This window comes from Corythoichthys intestinalis, chromosome 13 (genome assembly GCF_030265065.1).
Source record: "Corythoichthys intestinalis isolate RoL2023-P3 chromosome 13, ASM3026506v1, whole genome shotgun sequence".
NCBI classification, from domain to species: domain Eukaryota; kingdom Metazoa; phylum Chordata; class Actinopteri; order Syngnathiformes; family Syngnathidae; genus Corythoichthys; species Corythoichthys intestinalis.
The window spans coordinates 4424171-4448511 of NC_080407.1; the positions used below are offsets into that span (position 1 = coordinate 4424171).

The window sequence follows — 24341 nt, forward strand, 5'->3', positions numbered from 1 at the left end:
AGTGAGTGTTCCGTGTTAATGTTGTTCCACATGTTACACCCAACCAGTGCATACAACTGAGTCTCTCCATCCTTCCTTAACTCATGGTACTCCACGTTACTGAAGGACATCATCCCTGACCTGGACAGGGCGTAAGACCTTATTCCCATTGGAATTTCTGTGGGGAATGTTCAGCAACTACAACCAATCGATACGAGGGAAAAAAAAAAAAAAAAAAACTGGAAAACGTACAGACGTAAATGTCGTGGGTTGTCCCTTTTCCAGAATTATATTATTCACGTTTTATCACTTCAAATCTAAATTTAGAAAGGAAACACGCTCCATTCTTAAATGCATGAGGGAGAGAAGATAGCATGTTTTAATTTGCTAAGAACACAAGACACTGCCTTATAATTTCACTTTATGAAATACCTTGGTAGCGGTACACACACACACACACACATATATATATATATATATGTATTAGGGCTGTCAAACGACTAAAATTCTTAATTGAGTTAATTACAGCTTGAAAATTAATTAATCGCAATTAATCAAAATTCAAACCATCTATAAAATATGCCATAATTTTCTGTAAATTATTGTTGGAATGGAAAGATCAGACACAAGATGGATATATGCACTCAACATGCGGTACATAAGGACTGTATTTGTTTATTATAACAATAAATCTACAAGATGGCATTAACATTATTAACATTCTGTTAAAGCGATCCATGGATAGAAAGACCTGTAGTTCTTAAAAGATAAATGTTAGTACAAGTTATAGAAATTTTATGTTAAAACCCCTCTTAATGTTTTCGTTTTAATAAAATTTGTAAAATTTTCAATCAAAAAATAAACTAGTAGCCCGCCTTTGTTGATGTCAATAATTACTTACACAATGCTCATGGGTGCTGAAGCCTATAAAATCAGTCACACCCAAGCGCCAGCAGAGGGCAGCAAAACTCCATAAAACACAAATAACAAGTGGACATTTCACTGTACTGTCATTTAAATCTGTCTGAGCGGGGCATCTGCGTTAATTGCGTCAAATATTTGAACGTGATTATTTTTTAAAAATTAATTACCGCCCGTTAACACGATAATTTTGACAGCCCTAATATATATATATATATATATATCATATCATATCATACTCAGGGGTTCATTTGTGCCGGTTCCTGCCAGAACAAGATCCGGCACCTCTTGATTTTGGCCTTCCTGTGTTCCGGGACTTATTTGGGCCGATCCGCCAGCTCTCATGTATAAAAAATAATAACAAAAACTTTTTTTTTTAATGTATAAAATAAAACAATAATATGCATTCATTCATTTACAGAACAAATCCCAAGAATTGCACATTGTTCATAAAAATTTAACGTTATTTGAAAGCGTCTGAGGCGGAGATTTGTTGATGCACTGAAAAGCTAGACCAACAAATCACGCCCCTCAAACAGAAAAAAATTAATACAAACTTTGGAAATTTGCGCCATCTGGAGCAAGCAGCCAGGATTAAACGGTATTTCATCATGCCAAAAAGACAGTTGCATTTACTCTTTTTTTTTTTTTTTTAAAGATGGTTCAAAACTACTCAGAAAAGCAACATCTGGCAATGAGGGCAACTGCTGTGATCATGCTAACGGGCAGGAATTTTGGGGAATTTACGAGTCGCACAGTTTAGCTTGTTGTCGGTCTTCTGAGTGGGTTACTCGTCTTGCTGTTTTGTTCTATGCTATTATCATTTGTTTTGAATGCATCACTTGCTGCACAGGTTGGGAAAGGGAGTGAGTGTTCGTGTTAATGTTGACGTTGGAAATCCTAGCATGCCTTGCGGTGGAATTTAGTAAAATGTTGTTCAAAATTAGCTTTTTCATTGCTTTTGTTAGTAGCTGAATTGTGTGTTCACCCATCTCATAATAGACTAATTTTTTTTTCTATTTGTTGTATTCAAGGGCGAAGGTTTGGATAGGGATGATAGGGACATAACACTAACAACTTTTTAGGATGCTCAAATTCTCCCCACCAACTTTTAAGCAACCTTATTTGCATTAAATAATGACTTCAGTTATATAGGTTACTTAGATTGTCTTCCTATATGCTGTAAGAATAGAATTGATCCTACCATTATTAAGTGAATTACAGTCCTCTCATTATGTTCAGACTTACACTGACCCCTTTTCACTTGCTGAATGTGCCAGTCCATTTTTCCCCCGAAACGCACGTTTGATTGGCTAATGACTTGAACCCCCGCCTCTCCCCCACACGCACACATTCACAGCCCGACAGAAATACAACATGCCGCCTCCCCCGCCCCCTTCAAAGACAAGGGATATTAGAAGTTTTTTTCCCACCAGCAGCTGTCACTGTTAGTAATGTAAAAAGACTTCAATGTTGTGGAGGTGGGGAACACTCCACTAATTGTGCTACCGTTACAGTGCTTCAAGTCGATTTTACTCACTGAGATTTCTTGAAATAAGAAAAACAGCTAGCTCCAAATAAGCTTAACAGACTTATTTTAGGCAAAAGGTTTGTATATTTAATCTTAAAAATTGTAAAAGAAAAATTTGCTTGTCAGAAATGTTCTTAATTCAAGAATATTGTTCAAAACATTATTTAAAAGATTTTTTTTCTTGATTTTGGTGAAAGATGAGCAACTTTTAGATGTATGGGCTCTATACGAACAAATAGTAATATTTACTTAAAGTAAGTGGAAGAATCTGACGCAATAATCTGTTAACTAGCCTTTAACACTCAAAAAAAGATGGAGACAATTATTTGACTAGATTTTAAAAATATGCAGTGCCCTCCATAATTATTGGCACCCCTGAAAAAGATGTTTTTTAGCTTCTAATATTTTTTTTACTCAAATAATATGGGACCTTAATGGAAAAAAAAAAAGAAAAATCCAACCTTCAGTACAGGTGCATTCATTCAGTGGGGAAAGAATCCCACATAAAGAAAAAATTATTTGACATCAAATAATGTGTGTCACAATTATTAGCACCCCTGGTGTTAATACTTTGTACAACCCCATTTTGCCAACAAAACAAGGTCTGGGGACTGAGATGGTCATGGGAGGAGCTTGATTTTGTGTCTGGTGAACCATTTCTGTGTGGATTTGGCCATATGTTTAGGGTCATTGTCTTGCTGAAAGACCCAGTGACGACCCATCTTCAGCTTTCGGGCAGAGGGCAACAGATTTTGATTTAAATTGTCCTGGTATTTCAAAGCATTCATGATGCCATGCACCCTAACAAGGTTCCCAGGGCCTTTGGAAGTGAAACAGCCCCACAGCATCACTGACCCACCCCCATACTTCACAGTGGGTATGAGGTGCTTTTCAGCATGCGCATCTTTCGTAGCACGCCAGACCCACTTAGAGTGTTTGTTGCCAAAAAGCTCAATCTTGGTCTCATCTGACCAAAGCACACGGTCCCAGGTTTCAACTGGGACCGTGTGGTCAAAATTCTTGGCAAAAGGGGGTTGTACAAAGTATTAACACCAGGGGTGCTAATAATTGTGACACACATTATTTGATGTCAAATAATTATTTCTTTATGTGGGATTTTTTTTCCCCACTGAATAAATGCACTTGTGTTGAAGGTTGGATTTTTCTCTTTTTTTCCCATTAAGGTCCCATATTATTTGAAAAAAAAAAAATTAGACACTAAAAAACACATCTTTTTCAGGGGTGCCAATAATTATGGAGGGCACTGTATATCAGATTAAGACGTTATAAATTTGCAGTGTGAAAGTTAGTATAGGTCAATACAGATTTATTTTGCATTAATCATTTAGCCTATCAATTAATTAGGTTCATATTGGTGAGAAATGTAGCCCTGACCCCCATTCACCAAATATGTTTGGTTTTATTCATTAATGTCCCGTCCCCAGCAAAAAGTGTACATGCAGTTTATGCTGTTATATCGTCCCTACCAATATTAAGACTAAACCTACGCCCTTGGTTGTATTTATTCACCACAGGTTTGTGCTGCGTGGTGACTTATGACAGCCTTTCTTTCATTCAGAGAAATCAAGTGGCTGTTTCTATTTCTATTTCTAATAGAAGTACTAGCGCCTCAGTGTGGTGTGCAGTTAGCATAACATAGCCGGTGACTAAGTTTACTATCGTTTATTATACAAAACTAGGGCTGTCAAATGGTTTTAATCGAGTTAATTACAGCTTGAAAATGAATTAATCGTAATTAATCGCAATTCAAACCATCTATAAAATATGCCATATTTTTCTGTAAATTATTGTTGGAATGGAAAGATAAGACACAAGACGGATGTATACATTCAACTAGTGCTGCATCGATTAATCGATTAACTCGAGTATTCGATTAGAAAAAAAATATTCGGATTAAATTTTCCTGCCTCGAGTATTCGTTTTATTGAAGTGGCATTGTAATGGTTTGATTTTTGAAAGTGTTTGCCTTTAGTTTCATTGATTTGGGTGGATACACTGCCCTCTAGTCTGCCTCATGTCACATGGCTGAATCCAGCTGCTCCCTGTTAAGACCAATATAAGCTAAGTTTTTGTTTGAGCTAATGTTTTTTTTTTAATGCATTCTTAATTTAAAGGTATATTTAGCCATTTTTGGTGGGAATATGTGTTTTAACTATTTGTTAAGAATTTAATTTAAAAAAATAATAATAAATAAACCTTGGCGTTTTATAGCATTTAAACTAGTGGACTTTTGCTATGTAAGTTAGCCAATTGTTCTTTTGTTGTACATATATCCTAATACATTTTTTTTTTTTTTTTAATACCGTTTGAGGCTCAGGTCAGGTATTTTAATTTTTTATGTTCCTTATCCGATTACTCGATTATTCGAACTAACTAGTTCATCGATTAATTGACTATTAAAATAATCGATAGCTGCAGGCCTACATTCAACATATGGTACATAAGTACTGTATTTGTTTATTATAACTATAAATCAACAAGATGGCATTAACATTATTAACATTCTCTTAAAGCGATCCATGGACAGAAAGACTTGTAGTTATTATAAGATAAATGTTAGTACAAGTTATAGAAATTTTATGTTAAAACCTCTCCTAATGTTTTCATTTTATTCAAAAAAAAATTTCAATTTTCAATAAAAAAAAATAAACCAGTAGCTCGCCATTGTTTATGTCAATAATTTCACCATGCTCGCTCATTGTGCTGAAACCTATAAAATCATTTAGGCCGAAGTGCCAGCAGAGGGCGCTAAATACCAAAAAACAAGTAACAAGCGGACATTACACTGCTGTTTGAGCAGTACATTGTTGTATGAGCGGGGCATGTGCGTTAATTGCGTCAAATATTTTAACATGATTAATTTAAAAAATTAATTACCGCCCGTTAACGCGATAATTTTGACACCCCTATACAAAACTAAATTAAATCCATTTTTAGCTAAATCTACCATTTCTTACGACATATTTTCATGACATGAACATGCTTTAAAATCCCTAAAAGAAAAAAATGCAATCAATGCCAATGCAGGATTGTAATATGTTAAGCATGATTGCATGAGAACCAACTTTTTTTTTTAATGAATGTACTTTTTAATGTTGTTTCTCTAAGTCTTAAAATGAAACCATTGCATCCTGATGTCCATCAGACTAAAAGTTCCAAAAACATGTCACCAAGCAATAAAGTTCTCCTCACCCAGTGCGTCTTAATGGTGAACAAATCACAAATTAGGAGAGGGAAAGATGAAATTAAACCCCCTCGAGCAAATCTGCCAACTCGGCCACACAACAGAGAAGAGAAATAATAACAATCACAACAAAATGTTCCCCCAATCCGTGACAGCTGTGGAGACAAATCCAATTATTTGCCTCTCATTCTGCAAATTTGTTCTAATGGTCCAAGTGAGCAAGTAAATAAACGCACGCGAAGGGGAAACAAAAGGATGTGATTTCTAATTAACTTGAAAGAGGAACAGGAAGGGCGACTTAGCAAACCCATCTTTCATCCGCAGCCTCGGACCACTCGCTTGTTTGTTGCACAATGTTGCCGCTCGCCTCCAAATGAAATGTCAACAGATTTCAAGGCGCCGCCGCCGCCGTTTTGTCGATTTCATTGTTCATTAAGCCTCCCCGCGTTTGTCCGAGGCTTTTTCGGCATCTCGGCTTTTTGAAGATCACAAAAAAACAAGTATGCTGAGGCAATAATTAAGTTTGTGCAATTACAGGCTTAATGAGAGAACGCAGGAGTTGTATGAAGCCACAAAGCGCATTGTGAAAGTGGGAGGATGATGCCGGAGCATCCCTTGCGTGATGGATGCAGCGTTCATCTTCTGCCTTGCGCTGATTAGAATTAGAGTAATAAACATATTTTGCGAAATATTCTGCTGTACTATCAAACTTTTGGGGTCTGGTCATGAACACATTCCTGCCTCTTAGTCAAAATAAATTGGACGTCTATTGCCGTCAATGGCGGTGAAAGTTCACACAGTCACCCAGCAGATTTGCCATGTAGCAAAATGGATTTTTCCATGTGGCATTTTTTTTGCCGTGTGGCTTTTTTTTTGCCATGTGGCAAAATGGATTTTGCCATGTGACATTTTTTGGGGGGGGGGCGCTTATATAGCATTTTTTGAGAGCATATGGCAGTTTTGAATGCCATGCACGTCCATGCCATCGATGACTATGCGCGTCCAAATTTTCCATTCATTTTATTTATTTTAGGGCTGTCAAAATTATCGCGTTAACGGGCGTTAATTAATTTTTTTAAATTAATCACGTTAAAATATTTGATGCAATTAACGCAGATGCCCCGCTCAGACAGATTTAAATGACAGTACAGTGAAAACGCTTACTTGTTGTGTTGTATGGAGTTTTGCCGCCCTCTGCTGGCGCTTGGGTGCGACTGATTTTATAGGCTTCAGCACCCATGAGCATTGTATAAGTAATTATTGACATCAACAATGGCGGGCTACTAGTTTATTTTTTGATTGAAAATTTTACAAATTAAGGACTACAAGTCTTTCTGTCCATGGATCGCTTTAACAGACATTAATAATGTTAATGCCATCTTGTTGATTTATTGTTATAATAAACAAATATAGTCCTTATGTACCGTATGTTGAATGTATATATCCATCTCATGTCTTATCTTTCCATTCCAACAATAATTTACAGAAAAATATGGCATATTATACAGATGGTTTGAATTGCGATTAATTGCGATTAATTACGAACAATTCATTTTTAAGCTGTAATTAACTCGATTAAAAATTTTAATCGTTTGACAGCCCTAATTTATTTATATATTTATTTTTAAACTTGTCCTGTTCAGCTGTTTGACACGGAGAATGGAAGTCTAAGTGCCCGGTTGGTCTGAACAGTTTTAATGTTTCATATTGAGAGTATGACATACTCCCATTGTGATCATTCAAGATACCTCGTTTATTATGACTAAGCAGCGAACAGGAAGGGAGTTATGGGGGAACAGAAGAAAAAGAACACAAGAGATGAAAGAAAAACACAAAAAACAACAAGAAATACATTGAACGTCTACACTAACTACTAATATGTTGGTGCTATCGTCAGCTAGATGTATTTCCGGTTGACACAATGTGGGGGGCCTGTTGACCAGGGAAAAGGGGGACGGGGGTGGGGGAGTCTATAAGCTAAGTGATTGAAAGGGGTAGAGTGTACACAAATCAACTCTGTGATCTAGAACCCAGTAATCGTGTGAATCCCTTGTGAGTGTAAGACCGTTGGCGACCGACTCTACACCACCCCATCGCCAATCCCGATACCGGACCCCCCACCCAAGCGCGCTCTATCACATCCAGTCGCACGCAAGCCCCACCAGGCACGCGACAGCCACGCAGACGAGCGGAGATACCACGCGGGCGCCAACCCAGGGCCACGGCCCCCACCTAGCCAGCCCGGAGAGGGAGGGCGGGCAGGGGGGTTTTCAGCACAGCCTCCTCCTGCAGCCCAGCAAAGGAGCCATCGTCCCCGGGGCCACCCGCGCACCCATCAACCGGCCTTCAAGGATGGCAAGAGGGGGCGCACCATCAACCCCACGCCCACCCCCGTCCGCACACCCGGCCCACGAGCCATTCCATTTCCATTCATTTTAAATGACAGAAAAACGTGTGGCTGTGATTTTTCACCATACGCTTTGCATTAGTACGCATTGACATTCAGCTGACACCCAAGTCAGGCTATGCCACTGACGGCTATGCACGTCCAAATTTTCCATTCATTTTAAATGGCAGAAAAGCATGTGCGGCTGTGATTTTTGACCATACACTTAGCATTACAGCGCATTGACATTCAACTGGCAACCAAGTCAACTATGCCACTGATGGCTACGCACGTCCAAATTTTCCAAAATCCAAATCCATTTTGCCACAGGGCAAATACCACTTTTGGTTCTCGCTGTCGCTCCACACTTTTTGCCCAATTTGGTCCCGTTACACCCAAATTACTCTTTTAATGTCAATGGCAGCCAACCTAAATCCACATAAATAAATCCACTTCTGCAATGTTGACTTTTTTTACCTCCTCTTTCTCCTTTTTATTATGTGTTACAGTCTGCTCTTCATAAACAATATGACACATGAGGATCTTGGCATGCGTCATAATCCCTCCTCACTGCTACCTGCATCCCAGTGTTCACACACTGTCACTGCTTAAGTGGCTATAAATACTATATGAGCATGCTGTGCATGTCTTCTGCTGAATGTACAGTATGAGTGTGTGTGGGGAAGTAGATAAGAGCCACTGAGCCTTTTGTACTACTCGTGGATTAGGACCAAATAGCTGTTTGCTTGTCTCAGAGTAAAACAACACGACATACAGAAAGTTGGCACCCACTTCACATAAAATGCAAGCAGGGTGAGTGTGTGGAAGTGGACTAATCTCTACCTGAGATTGCTGTCTAGTTCTTAGCCGTCGGGCTATTAGTGTGAGAGGAACTGGTTTCTGCATGAGGCGATGACCGACACTAGGACAGTTGGACGTATTCCATTTAGTTGAATTCTGATGGATTTATTTCTTCAATAAAGGGATGAAAGTGCCTTTAAGGCATATATTGAGTTAGATTCTTCAAGAAGCAACTGGGGGGCTTTTTTTTAAAAGTAGGAATCATCAAGATGCTGCAAATGGGGGTAGGTAAAAAGCCACAATTGATAGCATGTAAAGTTGATTTGAAAATGATATAATTTTCTGGTTCTCTAGCTTTGGACACCAAATTTTATCATGATTAAACGTTGTAAAGTGAAGCTCAGTATGAAAATTTTGTGTCGGTCTGGATAAATTTGGATGATCTCGTAGCAATAAAACGAGCTCGATTTAATTTAAAATGACTGTTTTAGTAAGCGTTTGCTTGCATCTGTTGTTATTACCACTTTTGTCCACGCAACGGCGCTGTTGGCTAAACTTATATTTTTGAGTCCTGAATCATTTAGGCATTCTGAATGCGCATGCGCGTGATTTAAACGCCAGCTTGATCACCTGTCGAGTGATTCAGGTGACTTTCGCGTGTATTGTTTTAAAACGATGTTTAAGGTGCGGTTATTGATTTATTTCTTTTTTTTAGATTTGATTTTCCAATAGCTTACATGTTATTTAGCCTTGGTTATACACTTGTGGTGAGAAAACACGTGTTAATAGTCACTCTGTACTTTTTTGCTTGTTAATCTTCAATTGACTTCAATTGTACGTGGCAAATACAGCATGTATGTGTTGTATAGATGAATTATGGTAACCCTATGGATATTTTTTGCTCAACCATGACCTACATAAGTTTTGATTGTCTGCACCTGGTGTCATGAATTTATTTCTGAGTTATGTATTATCAACCCATGTTCATGATGGTATTTGATTGCATTAAATTTGTAATTTTATTTATGTTGTAAGTGGATGCTTAAAAAGTACATTCCTGAAAATCAATTAATTAGTCATGAAACTTTTCCTGTATGCACTTTGAATGTGTTTGAATTTTAACTTGGGTTCAAAATAGTGTTTAATGGTATGATTTTGATAGTGTTCACCTGGTAGATCTTTGCAACCTATCTCCCTCCCTTAGGCTAATTCAAGTCATTCACCCCACTGTCCCCAGACTCCAGCTCCATTTCATCATGCCCTTCACACCCCAACCAACACGACGCCACAACCCAGTGGACAGCATCTGCCGCAAACTGCAGACCATCAAGTGGCAGGGTGACCGGGAGCCGTATTCTCCCTTCCAGATCCCCAAAATCTCCTCCAACAGCTACGACAGCCCCCAGTGCGGCCTCAGGCGCAATGTGGAAGCCATCTTGAAGAAAGGGACTCACTGTAGGGACACGGGCGAACGAGGGAAAATGCTGCATTCTACTCCTTCCACAGAGGAATCCAACCCACAGACCCCAGCTAACATCACATACAGCATCACCAGTACCCTCGGGGGTACGCAAGGTGTTAATAGATATAAGTACAGTTCCACCCCTATGGGCCAACCGAAAGATTCCCCGTACTTCACGTTTACGCAAAGCGAACCCCGAGCACCGCAAACCGAGAGTCCGTGTAGGCTGAACAGCGGGCCTGCGCTCTCTCAAACCTTCACCCCCATTCACAACACTGTCTCGCATAACCTCAACTTCAGCTCTGGTGACACTGGGAACTCTACAGTGCGTGACCTGCCCTACCCAGCTCTTGTTGTAAAAAGACTGACACTTGAAGATGGAGGTAGGCGAAGTTTTGTCAATGAACTAGATTGGTTTATTTCAGCCTCTTTGGGCACATTCAAAATGGCCAACCTTAACTAAATGGCTGCTATTGATGAAGTTAAATACAACTGAACTGGACTAAGCTATTGACTTGGGAACCACACTTTGAAAATGATTACTTTTCTATAGATCTGAACACTTAGCAAATGCAAACACAATTATTCAAAAAGTATCAAATAGTTGATCTGATATAACCACACTGAATAGACTATGTTTACAGCCACCGTCGCCCTGAGGAAATGACGCATCATGTGCTCTTCCCCGTTCATGCTTAGGGAGCACGCTGGTTTCTGAGAGCAACAACATGGCAGAAGTCAGCCTCATCTGCGAGGAGAATCTCCTCGACACCATCTTCCACGCGTGTGATATGCAGCGTCGAGGTGAAAAATTGTCCTTTTTTTCCCCCTGAACGAACATTTGTAACATGGAGAACAAATCAAAAAGGTTTTATTTGAATATTCTAGGTAAAGTTTACGTCTCTCACATTGTTGACTACTTGCGACACACCACCAGCCGCTCCCCTGAAGACAGAGGACTGGAGGATCTTTGCAATATGCTGGATCCTGAGCGCAAAGACGTCTCCATAGACCTGGAAACGTATCACGCTGTCATGAGGGAATGGATTGAAGACTGCCGCAAAAACGGGTTAAAAACTAATACGGAATCATAATCAAGCAAAATGTACTACTAATTTGTTTTGACTGATTCCTCTGTTGTATTTTAGTGAAGAACCACCAGAAGGTGTATTTCAAGACCCTGTTAAACTAAGAGAGAGCCTTTCTGGTGAGTATTTGTCGTTAAGACTATTTCGGATTTACAGTGTACCACAAAAGTGAGTACACCCCTGGCATTTCTGCAGGTATTTAAGTGTATCTTTTCATGGGACAACACTGACAAAATGACACTTTGACACAATAAAAAGTAGTATGTGTGCAGCTTATACACTCACCGGCCACTTTATTAGGTACACCTGTCCAACTGCTCGTTAACACTTAATTTCTAATCGGCCAATCACATGGCGGCAACTCAGTGCATTTAGGTATGTAGACATGGTTTAAGACAATCTTTTGCAGTTCAAACCGAGCAACAGTATGGGGAAGAAAGGTGATTTGATGGTTGTTGGTGCCAGAAGGGCAGCATTTTAGAAACTGCTGATCTACTGGGATTTTCACGCACAACCATCTCTAGGGTTTTACAGAGAATGGTCCGAAAAAGAAAAAATATCCAGTGAGCGGCAGTTCTGTGGGCGGAAATGCCTTGTTGATGCCAGAGGTCAGAGGAGAATGGCCAGACTGGTCCGAGCTGATAGAAAGGTAACAGTGACTCAAATAACCACCCGTTACAACCAAGGTAGGCAGAAGAGCATCTCTGAATGCACTGTACGTCGAACTTTGAGGCAAATGGGCTACAGCAGCAGAAGACCACGCCGGGTGCCACTCCTTTCAGCTAAGAACAGCAAACTGAGGCTACAGTTTGCACAAGCTCATCGAAATTGGAAAATAGAAGATTGGAAAAACTTTGCCTGGTCTGATGAGTCTCGATTTCTGCTGCGACATTTGGATGGTAGGGTCAGAATTTGGCGTCAACAACATGAAAGCATGGATCCATCCTGCCTTGTATCAACGGTTCAGGCTGGTGGTGGTGGTGTAATTGTGTGGGGAATATTTTCTAGGCACTCTTTGGGCCCCTTGGTACCAATTGAGCATTGTTGGAACGCCACAGCGTACCTGAGTATTGTTGCTGACCATGTCCATCCCTTTATGACCACAATGTACCCAACTTCTGATGGCTACTTTCAGCAGGATAATGTGCCATGTCATAAAGCTGGAATCATTTCAGACTGGTTTGTTGAACATGACAATGAGTTCACTGTACTCAAATGGCCTTCACAGTCACCAGATCTCAATCCAATAGAGCATCTTTGGGATGTGGTGGAACGGGAGATTCGCATCATGGATGTGCAGCCGACAAATCTGCACCAACTGTGTGACGCCATCATGTCAATATGGACCTAACTATCTGAGGAATGCTTCCAGCACCTTGTTGAATCTATGCCACGAAGAATTGAGGCAGTTATGAAGGCAAAAGGGGGTCCAACCCGTTACTAGCATGGTGTACCTAATAAAGTGGCTGGTGAGTTATAGTAGAGTTCATTTATTTTCCCCTCAAAATAACTCAAAATATAGCCATTAATATCTAAACCCCTGGCAACAAAAGTGGGTACACCCCTTAGAAACTACATACATTCCTAAATGTCCAAATTGAGTACTGCTTGTCATTTTCCCTCCAAAATGTAATGTGACTCGTTACAAGAGTGCTGTCAGCATTGCTGCAGAGATTGAAGAAGTGGGGGTTCAGCCCAAATGGTGTACCGCACGCATGCTATTTTTAGATCGTGACGTCGCTTCGTAAAGCGGAAGTAAAGCAGGAGTGGGACATTATAGACCCACCCTCACATAGAAACCATGGTAATTGTGCTACTTTTCTCCGGTAATCTTTCAAAAACGAACATGCCGATCACACATTGCTTTTTTGGAACTTGTAGAAACGACTCTAGACATTACGACATATGAAGGATGTTTTCTTCATACGTTTCCCGAAACCAAAAACTCAGAGGAAAAATGTGAAGACTGAATCAACTTGCACGGACTTTTAACGCCAGCTCAGCAATAAACCTTTATGCAGTAAACATTTTGTTGGGTTGACATTGTCTTTCAGAGGACAAAGAGGTAAGCCATTTTGATATATTTAACTTGTTTTTTAGCGTGACATGCCGTCAATTAATGACCTGAAAAGAATGAAAATGCTCTCTGACTGCCACTGTTACATTTTCTGTTGTAAAAAAAAATATAAAGAAATAAATAAGTTGTAGAATAAAGATTTGTTAACATTGAAAAAATTAAGTGTTCGTTGGCTGTCACTGAGTAGCATTTGCGATCGCTACACAAAACTAACTAAATTACCCCCAAGAACGGTCAGAGACGTAGGACAACCAGAGGATATAATATATAAGAAAGACAGGGCTGGTGGTAAACGATAGCTTGTTGAAACGGGAGACTGTCATTTTCAGTCGCGGAGATGTCTTTTTCAGCCTTCGATACTCAAGCCATCTCTTTAACTGAACATTTTTATGTTCTTCCACATCTTTGCCAGTGTATTTGGCACCAGGGACATCATTTTCGGAGAGAATCGGTAGGTTTAGCTCTGTAAGCATCTCCTTCGTCCACAATTTCCATTCATTTCCTATTAGGGACAAACGGTGGCGTGTCCCCCCTTAGCAACAGTAGCTAATGTCATGAATATTAATGAGCGGAAGTGACGTGTTGCTTGCGGTACGCCATTGGTATGCATGGCTGTCACCACAGGAGGAAGCCTCCTCTGAAGACGGTACACAAGAAAACCCACCCGTCTCATCAGACCATAGGACATGTTTCCAGTCATCCATGTACTTTGTTGACATGTCTTCAGCAAACTGTTTGCGCGCTTTCTTGTGTAGTCTTCAGAAGAGGCTTCCTCCTGGGGTGGCAGCCATGCACACCAATTTGATGTAGAGTGCGTCGTATGGTCTGAGCACTAACGGGCTGAACCCCCCACCTCTTCAATCTCTGCAGCAATGCTGACAGCACTCCTGTAACGAGTCACATGACATTTTGAAGGGAAAATGACAAGCAGTACTCAATTTGGACATTTAGGGATGTACGTAGTTTCTATACGGTGGACTTTTGTTGCCAGGGGTTTGGATATTAATGGCTATATTTTGAGTTATTTTGAGGGGAAAATAAGTTAATTCTATTATTAGGGCTGTCAGATGATTAAAATTTTTAATCGAGTTAATTACAGCTTAAAAAGTAATTAATCGCAATTAATCGCAATTCACACCATCTATAAAATATGCCATATTTTTCGGTAAATTATTGTTGGAATGGAAAGAAAGACACAAGATGGATATTCACATTTAACATACGGTTCATAACGACTGTATTTATTATAACAAGATAACAATCAACAAGATGGCATTAACATTATTAACATTCCGTGAAAGCGATCCATGGATAGACTTGGTGTTCATAAAAGATAAATGTTAGTACAAGTTATAGAAATTTTATGTTAAAAACCCTTCATGTTTTCGTTTTAATAAAATTTGTAAAATGTTCAATCAAAAAATAAACTAGTAGCCCGCCATTGTTGATGTCAATAATTATTTACACAATGCTCATGGGTGCTGAAGCCTATAAAATCAGTCGCACCCAAGCGCCAGCAGAGGGCACCAAAACTCCATGAAACACAAGTTGGCATTTCACTGTACTTACATTTAAATCTGTCTGAGCGGGGCATGTGTGTTAATTGCGTCAAATATTTTAACGTGATTAATTCAAAAAATTAAGTACCGCCCCTTAACGCTATAATTTTGACAGCCCTATCTATTATATAAGCTGCACACAGACTACTTTTCATTGTATCAAAGTGTCATTTTGTCAGTGTTGTCCCATGAAAAGACATACTTAAATATCTGCAGAAATGCCAGGGGTGTACTCACTTTTGTGATACACCATATAAGTGTGGGCAAGCTGAGTTAACTCACAAATTTTAATCATTCCCAATGAGCCCATTTTTTTTATCTAATGAAGCGAGGAGAACCATGCTGCTCAACATGACATCAGGAAGCTTGGAAGGTTTCGGAGGAGACGTGTCAAGACAGGAATTGTACGTCAAGTTCAAGTGCATGTACATTCGGGACAACGTTCAACAAATGGACTGCCTTTGACAGCGATAGACGTCCAATCCATTTGAATTTCAAATGGATACTAGTGATACTCATTTAAAATCACAGCATTGTGATCGGATGCTAATGAGATATTTCGTTTCTCTTCCACCCACTCGCACAGCGAAACATCAGAGCTGGTGTACTGCCTCGCCGACCTCCAAATGAGCAACCAAAAACTCCAAGAGGAGGTGAAGAAGCTAAAACAGTCAGTGGAGGGCATGGAGGAAAGCAACCAAAAACTGGCGGATGAAAACGAGGAACTGCGCAACGAGGCTAAAGCGTGAGATGCCTTCACAGATGCGACGAGAACGTCCCGTTTTGACCTGGCTTCTCTTCCGCAGTCATCAGCAGCTGGTCCGCAAAGAAAAGATGCTCCACGATGAAGTGGAAGAAATGAAGGCCACGCTGAACTGCACTGAGGAAGGCAGAGCTCGCGCCTCCGCACGCAGCAAACACGTGGTCGGACTACTCACCCACAACACAGCTTGTGTACTAAGTACTAGGAGAAAATGCTTGTTTTGATACTGAACTGCTTCGTCTTTCCAGGAGAAGGAAAACCAAGACCTCATCGTCAAAATTGCATCTCTTCAGGAAGAGGTACATTTTCAGATATGCTTGTAAATTAGCGCGTAGCAGTGGGAACCTCTTGGTACCACACGATATGATATGATTTGCGATACAAAGCTCACGTGAATGATGATTTGACGGTATAGCGATACGATTTTCAATACATTGGTCGGGAAATCATTCTAGGATATTCTCCAAAAACTAATAAACAACAAGCTTCTGCTGTGAATTGGAATGAGTTTATCACTAGTAGACGTCCAATCCATTTGAACTGGGAGGGTGGCAGCGAATGAACATTCGTTCATTCGCTGCCATCCCTCCCACTTCAAACGGATTGAACGTCTATGGCCGTCAGTGGCAGCCAGTGTCAGGCAATGAGTAATTTTGGGCCATTTAAGGTCATCTACCTGTTGATTTTCAGTTACTTCCTGTTGATTTTGGGGTATGTTATGGGTCACTTGCTGTTTTTTGCGTTACAGAACAGGAAGTGTCCTGGGAATCACCCAAATGAATAGGCAGTGACTCAAACTCAACAGGAAATGACCCGTAAATGCCCTAAAATGAAAAGCAAGTGACCTAAAATCGGGCCGAATGACTGTGAATTAGGGCTGCAGCTATCGATTATTTTAGTAGTCGATTAATCAATGAACTGCTTAGTTCGAATAATCGGGTAAGAACATGAAAAATGAAAATACCTCAGCTGAGCCTCAAGCTGTATTTAAAAAAAAAAAAAAAAAAAAAGGAGCTAGTTACAACAAAAGAACAATTTGCTAACTTAGATAGCAAAAGTCTGCTAGCTTAAATGCTATAAAATGTTATCGTTTTTTTTACAATGCTCTTAACAAATGGCTCAGACACATATTCCTACAAAAAACGGCTAATTATTCCAATAAACTAAATTATGAATGCATTAAAAAACAATTGCTCCAACAAAAACTTCGCTTACGTTGGTCTTATCAGGGAGCTGTTGGATTCAGCCATGTGAAATGAGGCAGACCAGAGTGCGGTGTATCCACCCTAATCAATAAAACTAAATGCAAACACTTTCAAAACAAACCATTACGACGCCACTTTAACGAATGCTCAAAACTATAAAATGCAATTTGAATATTTTTTTCTAATCGAATACTCGAGTTAATCGAATAATCGTTGCAGCACTATTGTGAATGCTCTGGTTTTGAATCAACGAACATTCCCAGTCTAAATGGATTGGACATCCAGCACCATCAATGGCAGCCTTTTTTGTTTTGTTTTTTTTAATTGACACCTTTTTAAAACGATATCTCGATTCTTGACAGGAGCATATCGGTAACCTTTTGGGATACAAAGTATCACGATATGTCACCATTTCAATATTTTGTCACACCCCTATTAGCGCGTCTATAAGTCCCCTCTCGTGGCTATTTAGAACTTCAAGGTCACCATGGAGATGGACGAGCTTCAGAAGAGAATAGCCGAGCTGTGTGACATGAACCTCAACCTTCAGGTTAGCATTTTTTTCTCCTCCTATTCATCTATTGTGTTTCTACTTTCCTATCGATTTGTTCTCCCGCATCAAATGTGGTGAAATAAATGCGGCTTAGCTGTGTGATGGTCGCGTCCTTGTCCTCAGGTGCAGATTGACTCTTTCGATGCCATCATCACTGAAAAGGAAGCTCTTATACAAGAGGTCGTTGTCCTATTCAAGTATTTCTATTTCATTGCCGAGTTCTTGTCAAATACTTTTTCTGTATTTTTTAACAGAGGAGCAGACAGATCGACGAACTCAAGGCGACATTGGAAGAATACGCTTCTATCACAGAGGTCAGTTTCTTTACGCTTTCCTGATATTTGATGAGTAAAATCAACTGATTGGCAGTGGTACGTTTCAGCTACTAAGGGCCGACAAGAGCAAACTAGAGAACTACATGCAGATGATGCATCAAGACCTTTCTGGGTAAGTCTTGGGACTCTGCAAATTTGAACTCTTTCAGTGCCATTGACAGTGTTAGACGTCCAATCACGTATATGTTCCTACATATGTAATAAGTTCCTTCGGTTTGACTCAACAGTGCTGGAGTGTCTCTTTCAGTCGCCTACAGGTTGAACCAAAGTACATCAGGATCACTCCAGACAGAGCTAGCCTTAGCTCAGTCACCACTAGAGGTCAGCACTGGTATTCCTCCATCAATGTTGCACTTTACACATTGAAATACCACACGTGAATGTACTAGTCCAGGGGTCGGGCACCTTTCTGGCTGAGAGAGCCATAAACACCACATTTTTTAAAATGTAATCCAGTGAGAACCATACAATATGTTTAAAACTAAAAATACGAGTAATATGTGCATTTTATGTAATTTCAACATTTTTAAAGTACAATAAGTCTCTGAATTCTTTTTAATAACATTGTTATGCTTTTGCTAATCAATGATGAATATTTCTTACCATTAATGCGACTTCTGGTGCTGCATGGTGTTGCTGATGGCTTTGAAGTCTGGTTGATACTTGATGAGGTTAAGCGTGATGCAGGCATTGAGAAACTTGGGACACGTCTCTTTTCATGTTCACAAAGGCAAATTCCTCTGTCCATTCCTGCTGAAAAGTACGATACTCGTCTTTTTTTCTTTTTGCCATCTTCTCAAAAGGGTTTCTAAAATTAGCGGGGAAAACGAAACTAAAATGGTGGGAAAACTACTACGCACATGCGCACATCGTCGCCGTTTTGCGCAACGCGCAAAGGAATATAACGAGGCTTTTTTTGTTTGTTTGTTTGTTTTTTTAAATAAAGATTTGTCTGCGAGCCAGATGCGGCCGTCAAAACAGCCAGATATGGCTCGCGTGCCATAAGTTTCCGACCCCTGTACAAGTCCTTCTCAAAAAATTTGCATATTGTGATAAAGTTCATTATTTTCTCTAATGCACTGATAAACATTAGACTTTCATATATTTTAGATTCATTACACTCACTGAAGTAGTTCAAGCTTTTTATTGTTTTGATGATTTTGGCAAAAAAGTCAAGAAAAAAACAAAAATCTCCATCTCAAAAAATTGGCATATTTCATCCGACCAATACAAAAAAGTGTTTTTTAATACAAAAAAGTCAACCTTCAATTATATCAGCTATGCACTCAATACTTGGTCGAGAATCCTTTGGCAGAAATGACTGCTTCAATGCGGCGTGGCATGGAGGGAATCAGCCTGTGGCACTGCTGAGGTGTTATTGAGGCCCAGGATGCTTCAATAGCGGCCTTAAGATCATCCACAGTGTTGGGTCTGGTGTCTCTCAACTTCCTCTTCAAAATATCCCACAGATTCTCTATGGGGTTCAGGTCAGAAGAGTTGGCAGGCCAATTGAGCACAGTAATGCCATGGTCAGTAAACCATTGTTTTCACACTGTGAGCAGGGGCCAGATCGTGCTGAAAAACGAAATCTTCATCTCTGTGAAGCTTTTCAGCAGATGGAAGCATGAAGTGCTCCAAAATCTCCTGATAGCTAGCTGCATTGACCCTGCCCTTGATAAAACACAGTAGACCAACACCAGCAGCTGACATGGCAACCCAGACCATCACTGACTCTGGGTACTTGACACTGGACTTAAGGCATTTTGGCATTTCCTTCTCCCCAGTCTTCCTCCAAACTCTGGCACCTTGATTTCCGAATGACATGCAAAATTTGCTTTTATCTGAAAAAAGTACTTTGGACCACTGAGCAACAGTCCAGTGCTGCTTCTCTGTAGCCCAGGTCAGGCGCTTCTGCCGGTGTTTCAGGTTCACAAGTGCAGGGAAGGCGGCACCTGTAGCCCATTTCCAGGTTTCTGCAGGTCCACCAAGGTCTGGAATCAGCCCTTCTCCAAAATCTTTCTCAGGGTGCGGTCACCTCTTCTGGTTGTGCAGCATTTCCTTCCACATTTTTTCCTTCCCACAGACTTCCCACTGAGGTGCCTTGATACAGCACTCTGGGAACAGCCTATTGGCTCAGAAATTTCTGTGTCTTAGCCTTTTGCTTGAGGGTGTCAATGACGGCCTTCTGGACAGCAGTCAGGTCTGCATTCTAGCCCATGATTGCGGTTTTGAGTAATGAACCAGGCTGGGAGTTTTTAAAAGCCTCAGGAATCTTTTGCAGGGGTTTTGAGTTAATTCGTTCATTCAAATGATTAGGTTAGTAGCTTCTTTAGAGTACCTTTTCGTGATATGCTCATTTTTGGAGATGGGGATTTTTGTTTTTTCTTGACTTTTTTGCCAAAATCATCAATATTAAATCAATAAAAGCCTTGAACTACTTCAGTTGTGTGTAATGAATCTAAAATATATGAAAGTCTAATGTTTATCAGTACATTACAGAAAATAATGGACTTTATCACAATTTGCTAATTTTTTGAGAAGGACTAGTATGTTTATAACTTTCACCTCCATAGTTTGACCATTTCCCCACCGGTACATGCATCACCTCACCATTGGATGAGACTCTGGACCGAGAGATGCTGCTTTTGATGCACGGTCCAAGCCCGGAACTCATGGCGCTGGAGTTCAAGAAACTTTTAAACAGAATGGTAGTGCAATGAAATGAAGTGTTTTTAGTCTGAGATGTTCATGGAACAACAATATTTAAATACTTTTTTCTTTATATCCTGCAGAAGAACGATTTCCGACAAGACACCAACAATGTCGTAACCACCTTGAAAGCCTTACTAAGTGACCATTCAAAACCAGAAGGCAACACAGACACCAGTCTTAAGGTGAGGCAATCGGCTTCTTATCTTTCTCGGTGTCCACCTGCTGCACATTTATCTTCATCGCTTCTCTTTCCCACTCACTTATCGCACTGCCTCTTATATAACTCTCACAAACCCGTTTAGTCGGTGTGTTGTAGCGTGAACACTCTTGACCGTCCCCCACCATCATCCAGCATTGTGCATTCATTAGGCACGTACGGCTGTAAACTCGCAAATGGGAAGGGGGAGAGTGGAAGAACCCCAGAGAGTCCGACGGCAGCCGTTGAAATGATGTGTAACATGGAGGTGTAAGGTGACTATGAGTGAGAGATTTTGCTCCTTGTTGTTTTCTTTCATCAGGCCGTGCAGGCCGCGCTGGATGCCACGAGGGAGGACTGGGCCCTCAGCCTGGACCAGCTGGCTCAGTACACAGACTCTATAGAGAAGGAGTTGATTAAAATGGCCGGTAATATGAGGAGATCCAGAACTGAGATTCTCCACCTATCTGTCAGGTAACTTTTTTTCTGCTTATCGGGGAAATGAGCTGGCAACACTGCCATATGTATGGGCCATGACTGTGTTTGGATAAATCAGATTCCTGGATGATTGCTGGTGTGTTCAAATGTGGAATTTTTGAGAGAAAAACAGCCAGTTTTAAATATCCTTCTCATTCAATGCCAGTTTTTTAGTCCGTTTTGGCAAAAAATAATTTATCGACATTAATTTCGCCTCTCACACTTACACGGCAGTGAATGAGTTAATATAATGTGTGTGAGTGCACAGCTTTATAAGAGAGTCACTGTGGCTCAATCCCAGCCCAGAGAGAGCAGGTCAGACTGGTGCACACCAACTTTTGATGAAAAAGGGCTTATTCCTCATCCCTTCATCCACTTGACTTCAATTGGACTTTTTTAGATATTTTGGCTTTTGAAATCACGCTGTTTTACATTATCAAGTGTTTGAATTTGAAAAAAAGTCGCAAACTTGCACCGGGCCAGTTGGAGAACTGGCGCTGGTCACCCTGGGAAACAAAATGGGACATTGCATGGGCCTGCGGATTGGGTACAGTATGTCCGCTGTACTACTTTCGACGCTCTTTATGTTTAGATGTTTAGAGTCATGATTTGATGTGCCTCTTCTCACGCAGGGTGCAGGATCAGGAGAACCAGAAACGGCAGCTCAGTGAAGAACTCGAGCAGCTCAAGACTCCTCAAGATAGCAGAGAAGCCTCATGCCAGACACCTGTACCAGAAGAAGAGGTCTGTTTGCAATCTCGGGTGTATGTATACACAGTAGTTGGTAAAGGAGTGCTTGAGAAAACATAGGCATGGCTTCTGATGTGTAGAAATGCTCTCAAACCTTTCCATAATTGCACCATTTTTTAATCTACAGCAAACGTGAGCTTTGTTTGGTCCTAGTTTCTAATACTTTCGCCTTAACTGAATCTTGTCTTTATCTGCCTAAGACCGGGGATGACCTGGAATGGGATGAGGAATACGCCCTTCAAGATTTCCTGAAAAAGGAAATTGCCGCGAACACCTGTCAAGTGCAGGATGGAATAACTGAGGAAGGAGATGAGAAGTGGACGGTGGTGAATGGCACGAGCGAAGGGGAAGCGAGGGACACGTCTACTCCGGTCTCTGCCAAACCTGAGGCTTCCCTGGACGGACAGTGTCTGACTGGTGAAAGCCAAGGTGAAACCAGTTTACTCTTAGATATTTAGTTGGCAAGTTTTGTATTGTACTCAATAAATTTGGGTAATACGCCTGTAATCCATGAGAGTCAAAGGACACTCAGTCAACCTTGAAGCATTTGACATCCACACACACAGGATTGGAAGCACTGCCTTCTATGGGTATCGGGTTCTGAGACAGACGTGTGTGTCCAAGTGTCTTCCTCAAGGTCCTTCTATGGCCAGGTGGAAGAGCCGTCCGAGGCCACGGAGTGAGCAGTAATCCCCTCCATTCCTCTCCTGCATGAGTGGCTGGCAGGCAGAGAGACCAAAAAATGTGCACGCCAGTGCAGTCGCTAATGCCACTTGGGCCCTGGATGAGATTCTAACCCGTCTGCCCCTCCTCCTGAGCGCTTGACTTCCAATACGCTTGAGACCTTTTATGGAAGAAGGCGGAGTTAGATTCATTTTAATCATATATTTTCTGAAGTGTTTTCTTTTTTTTGTGCGTGTGTCACAGAATCCACAGAGCCTCAGGTGAACCACCAATGTTTGCAGGTAATGTTCTGAAATGAGTACAAAGTGGTGAAAGTAGAAGTCATTAAAAAAAAAAAAAATCACAACTGAAGTGGCTGTATGACACATGGCTAACGTACACTGCATATTGAAACATTTCGCCCCTTCTATTTTAAAAATACGAGTTATGCTGTGGTTTTTCAGGATGAGGCGGCAGTAGCGTCGGTCGCCCACTCGCAAGCTGTTAGCGCCGAGCGCCCAGCGGCGGATGCTCCGCCTGATCCGTCCCACTCTGAGAGCGGCGGTAAGACCTCTGCCTCCTCTTCATGTTACTGAAAACTCAGGAAATTGATTGATTTGTGATTTTTTTTTTTTTTTTTGTCCAGAAATTACATCTAAGTCTGAAGATGCATCTCAGAATGTGAGCATGTCCGAACAGGAGCCCGCAAGCATGCCTACTAAAACAAACAATGAGTCCAATGATGTTACTCCTTCCAACGAAAGGTGAAAATTTATCATTAAAATAACACAATCGGTACGTTCATTGGTTGTTTAATAATCATATCCCCTCATTTCTACCTCCATCTGACATCACCATATTTACCACGTTTCATCATTTCCCTATGACGCAATGCCGCATTTGCTAGTCAAAGTTGTATTTTCCTGTCTGTGGGAGGAATGGCACTGACTAAGTTTCTCTTCTGCCGTGCTTTGCATCGCATCAGCAAACCGACAAAGAACTGAGAGCTGTTGAATGTGTGAAGGCGAGATTGTTCAAGTGTTGATGGAGACTATTCTTTGCACAGTGTCCAGCCGTCCAGAGGGGGCGAAGACAAAGAGGGCGAAGTGAGCAGCGGGACGGTCAGTAGCACAAATGAAGTGTTTAAATATGAAAGCGTACAGCTTCCTCTTTCTTTTTTTGTAGTTTGCCTCCCTCCTTTTAGGCTTTTTTCTGTTCAAACGATGTCAAACTGGACATTATGTACAGTCATAGCATTACACAATATCCTGTTTTGTTGCTCAGGCGGCATATTCACCTTACTCCATCGTGCGAATGTTCACACAAGTGTGTGTGCAGGCGGTCCACCTCCACCACTTAGCTCTGTGCCAGTGTTAGCGAGTGCTCTCTCACATACACACACACACGCAGCTGCAAAGCTCTCCTTGAAACCGCACATTATGTAAGAATTCAGCCAAATGTCTCTTCCACACAACCTGGAGCTTAAACGGTGTTGCATTGCAATGGGGACAGGTATGCTTTTTTTTTTTTTTTTGTCATGTAGATAACATGTATTTTCTCACTGGTTTCAACTTTTTCAGAGTCAGACCCAGGACACGTCTGCTCCGAGTTCAGCACAGGACACGTGAGTGCCATCAGTTCCTTGCTTATGTACCGTCAGTGATATTAACGCTGACAT

The 24341-nt window shown here is 40.8% G+C and overlaps 1 protein-coding gene across 2 annotated transcripts in view; it reads left to right on the forward strand.

The window, feature by feature from the left end:
* lrmp (lymphoid-restricted membrane protein) overlaps positions 1-24341 on the forward strand; it is a 322294-nt gene that overhangs the window by 288753 nt on the left and 9200 nt on the right. The window contains exons 1-24 of one of the 2 annotated variants that reach the window (XM_057855926.1): positions 8862-9107; positions 10061-10668; positions 10985-11089; positions 11174-11354; positions 11434-11492; positions 15338-15413; positions 15596-15754; positions 15816-15933; positions 16021-16071; positions 17450-17527; positions 17654-17710; positions 17785-17844; positions 17913-17977; positions 18093-18186; positions 20439-20573; positions 20658-20759; positions 21096-21247; positions 21883-21994; positions 22201-22429; positions 22928-22965; positions 23128-23227; positions 23310-23427; positions 23730-23784; positions 24244-24287. In XM_057855926.1, coding sequence (XP_057711909.1) covers positions 10080-10668; positions 10985-11089; positions 11174-11354; positions 11434-11492; positions 15338-15413; positions 15596-15754; positions 15816-15933; positions 16021-16071; positions 17450-17527; positions 17654-17710; positions 17785-17844; positions 17913-17977; positions 18093-18186; positions 20439-20573; positions 20658-20759; positions 21096-21247; positions 21883-21994; positions 22201-22429; positions 22928-22965; positions 23128-23227; positions 23310-23427; positions 23730-23784; positions 24244-24287 — 2777 coding nt within the window. In that variant the 5' untranslated portion in view covers positions 8862-9107; positions 10061-10079. Of the gene's footprint in view, positions 1-8861; positions 9108-10060; positions 10669-10984; positions 11090-11173; positions 11355-11433; positions 11493-15337; positions 15414-15595; positions 15755-15815; positions 15934-16020; positions 16072-17449; positions 17528-17653; positions 17711-17784; positions 17845-17912; positions 17978-18092; positions 18187-20438; positions 20574-20657; positions 20760-21095; positions 21248-21882; positions 21995-22200; positions 22430-22927; positions 22966-23127; positions 23228-23309; positions 23428-23729; positions 23785-24243; positions 24288-24341 lie in introns of those variants that run through there. The other variant, XM_057855925.1, reaches the window with a different exon arrangement.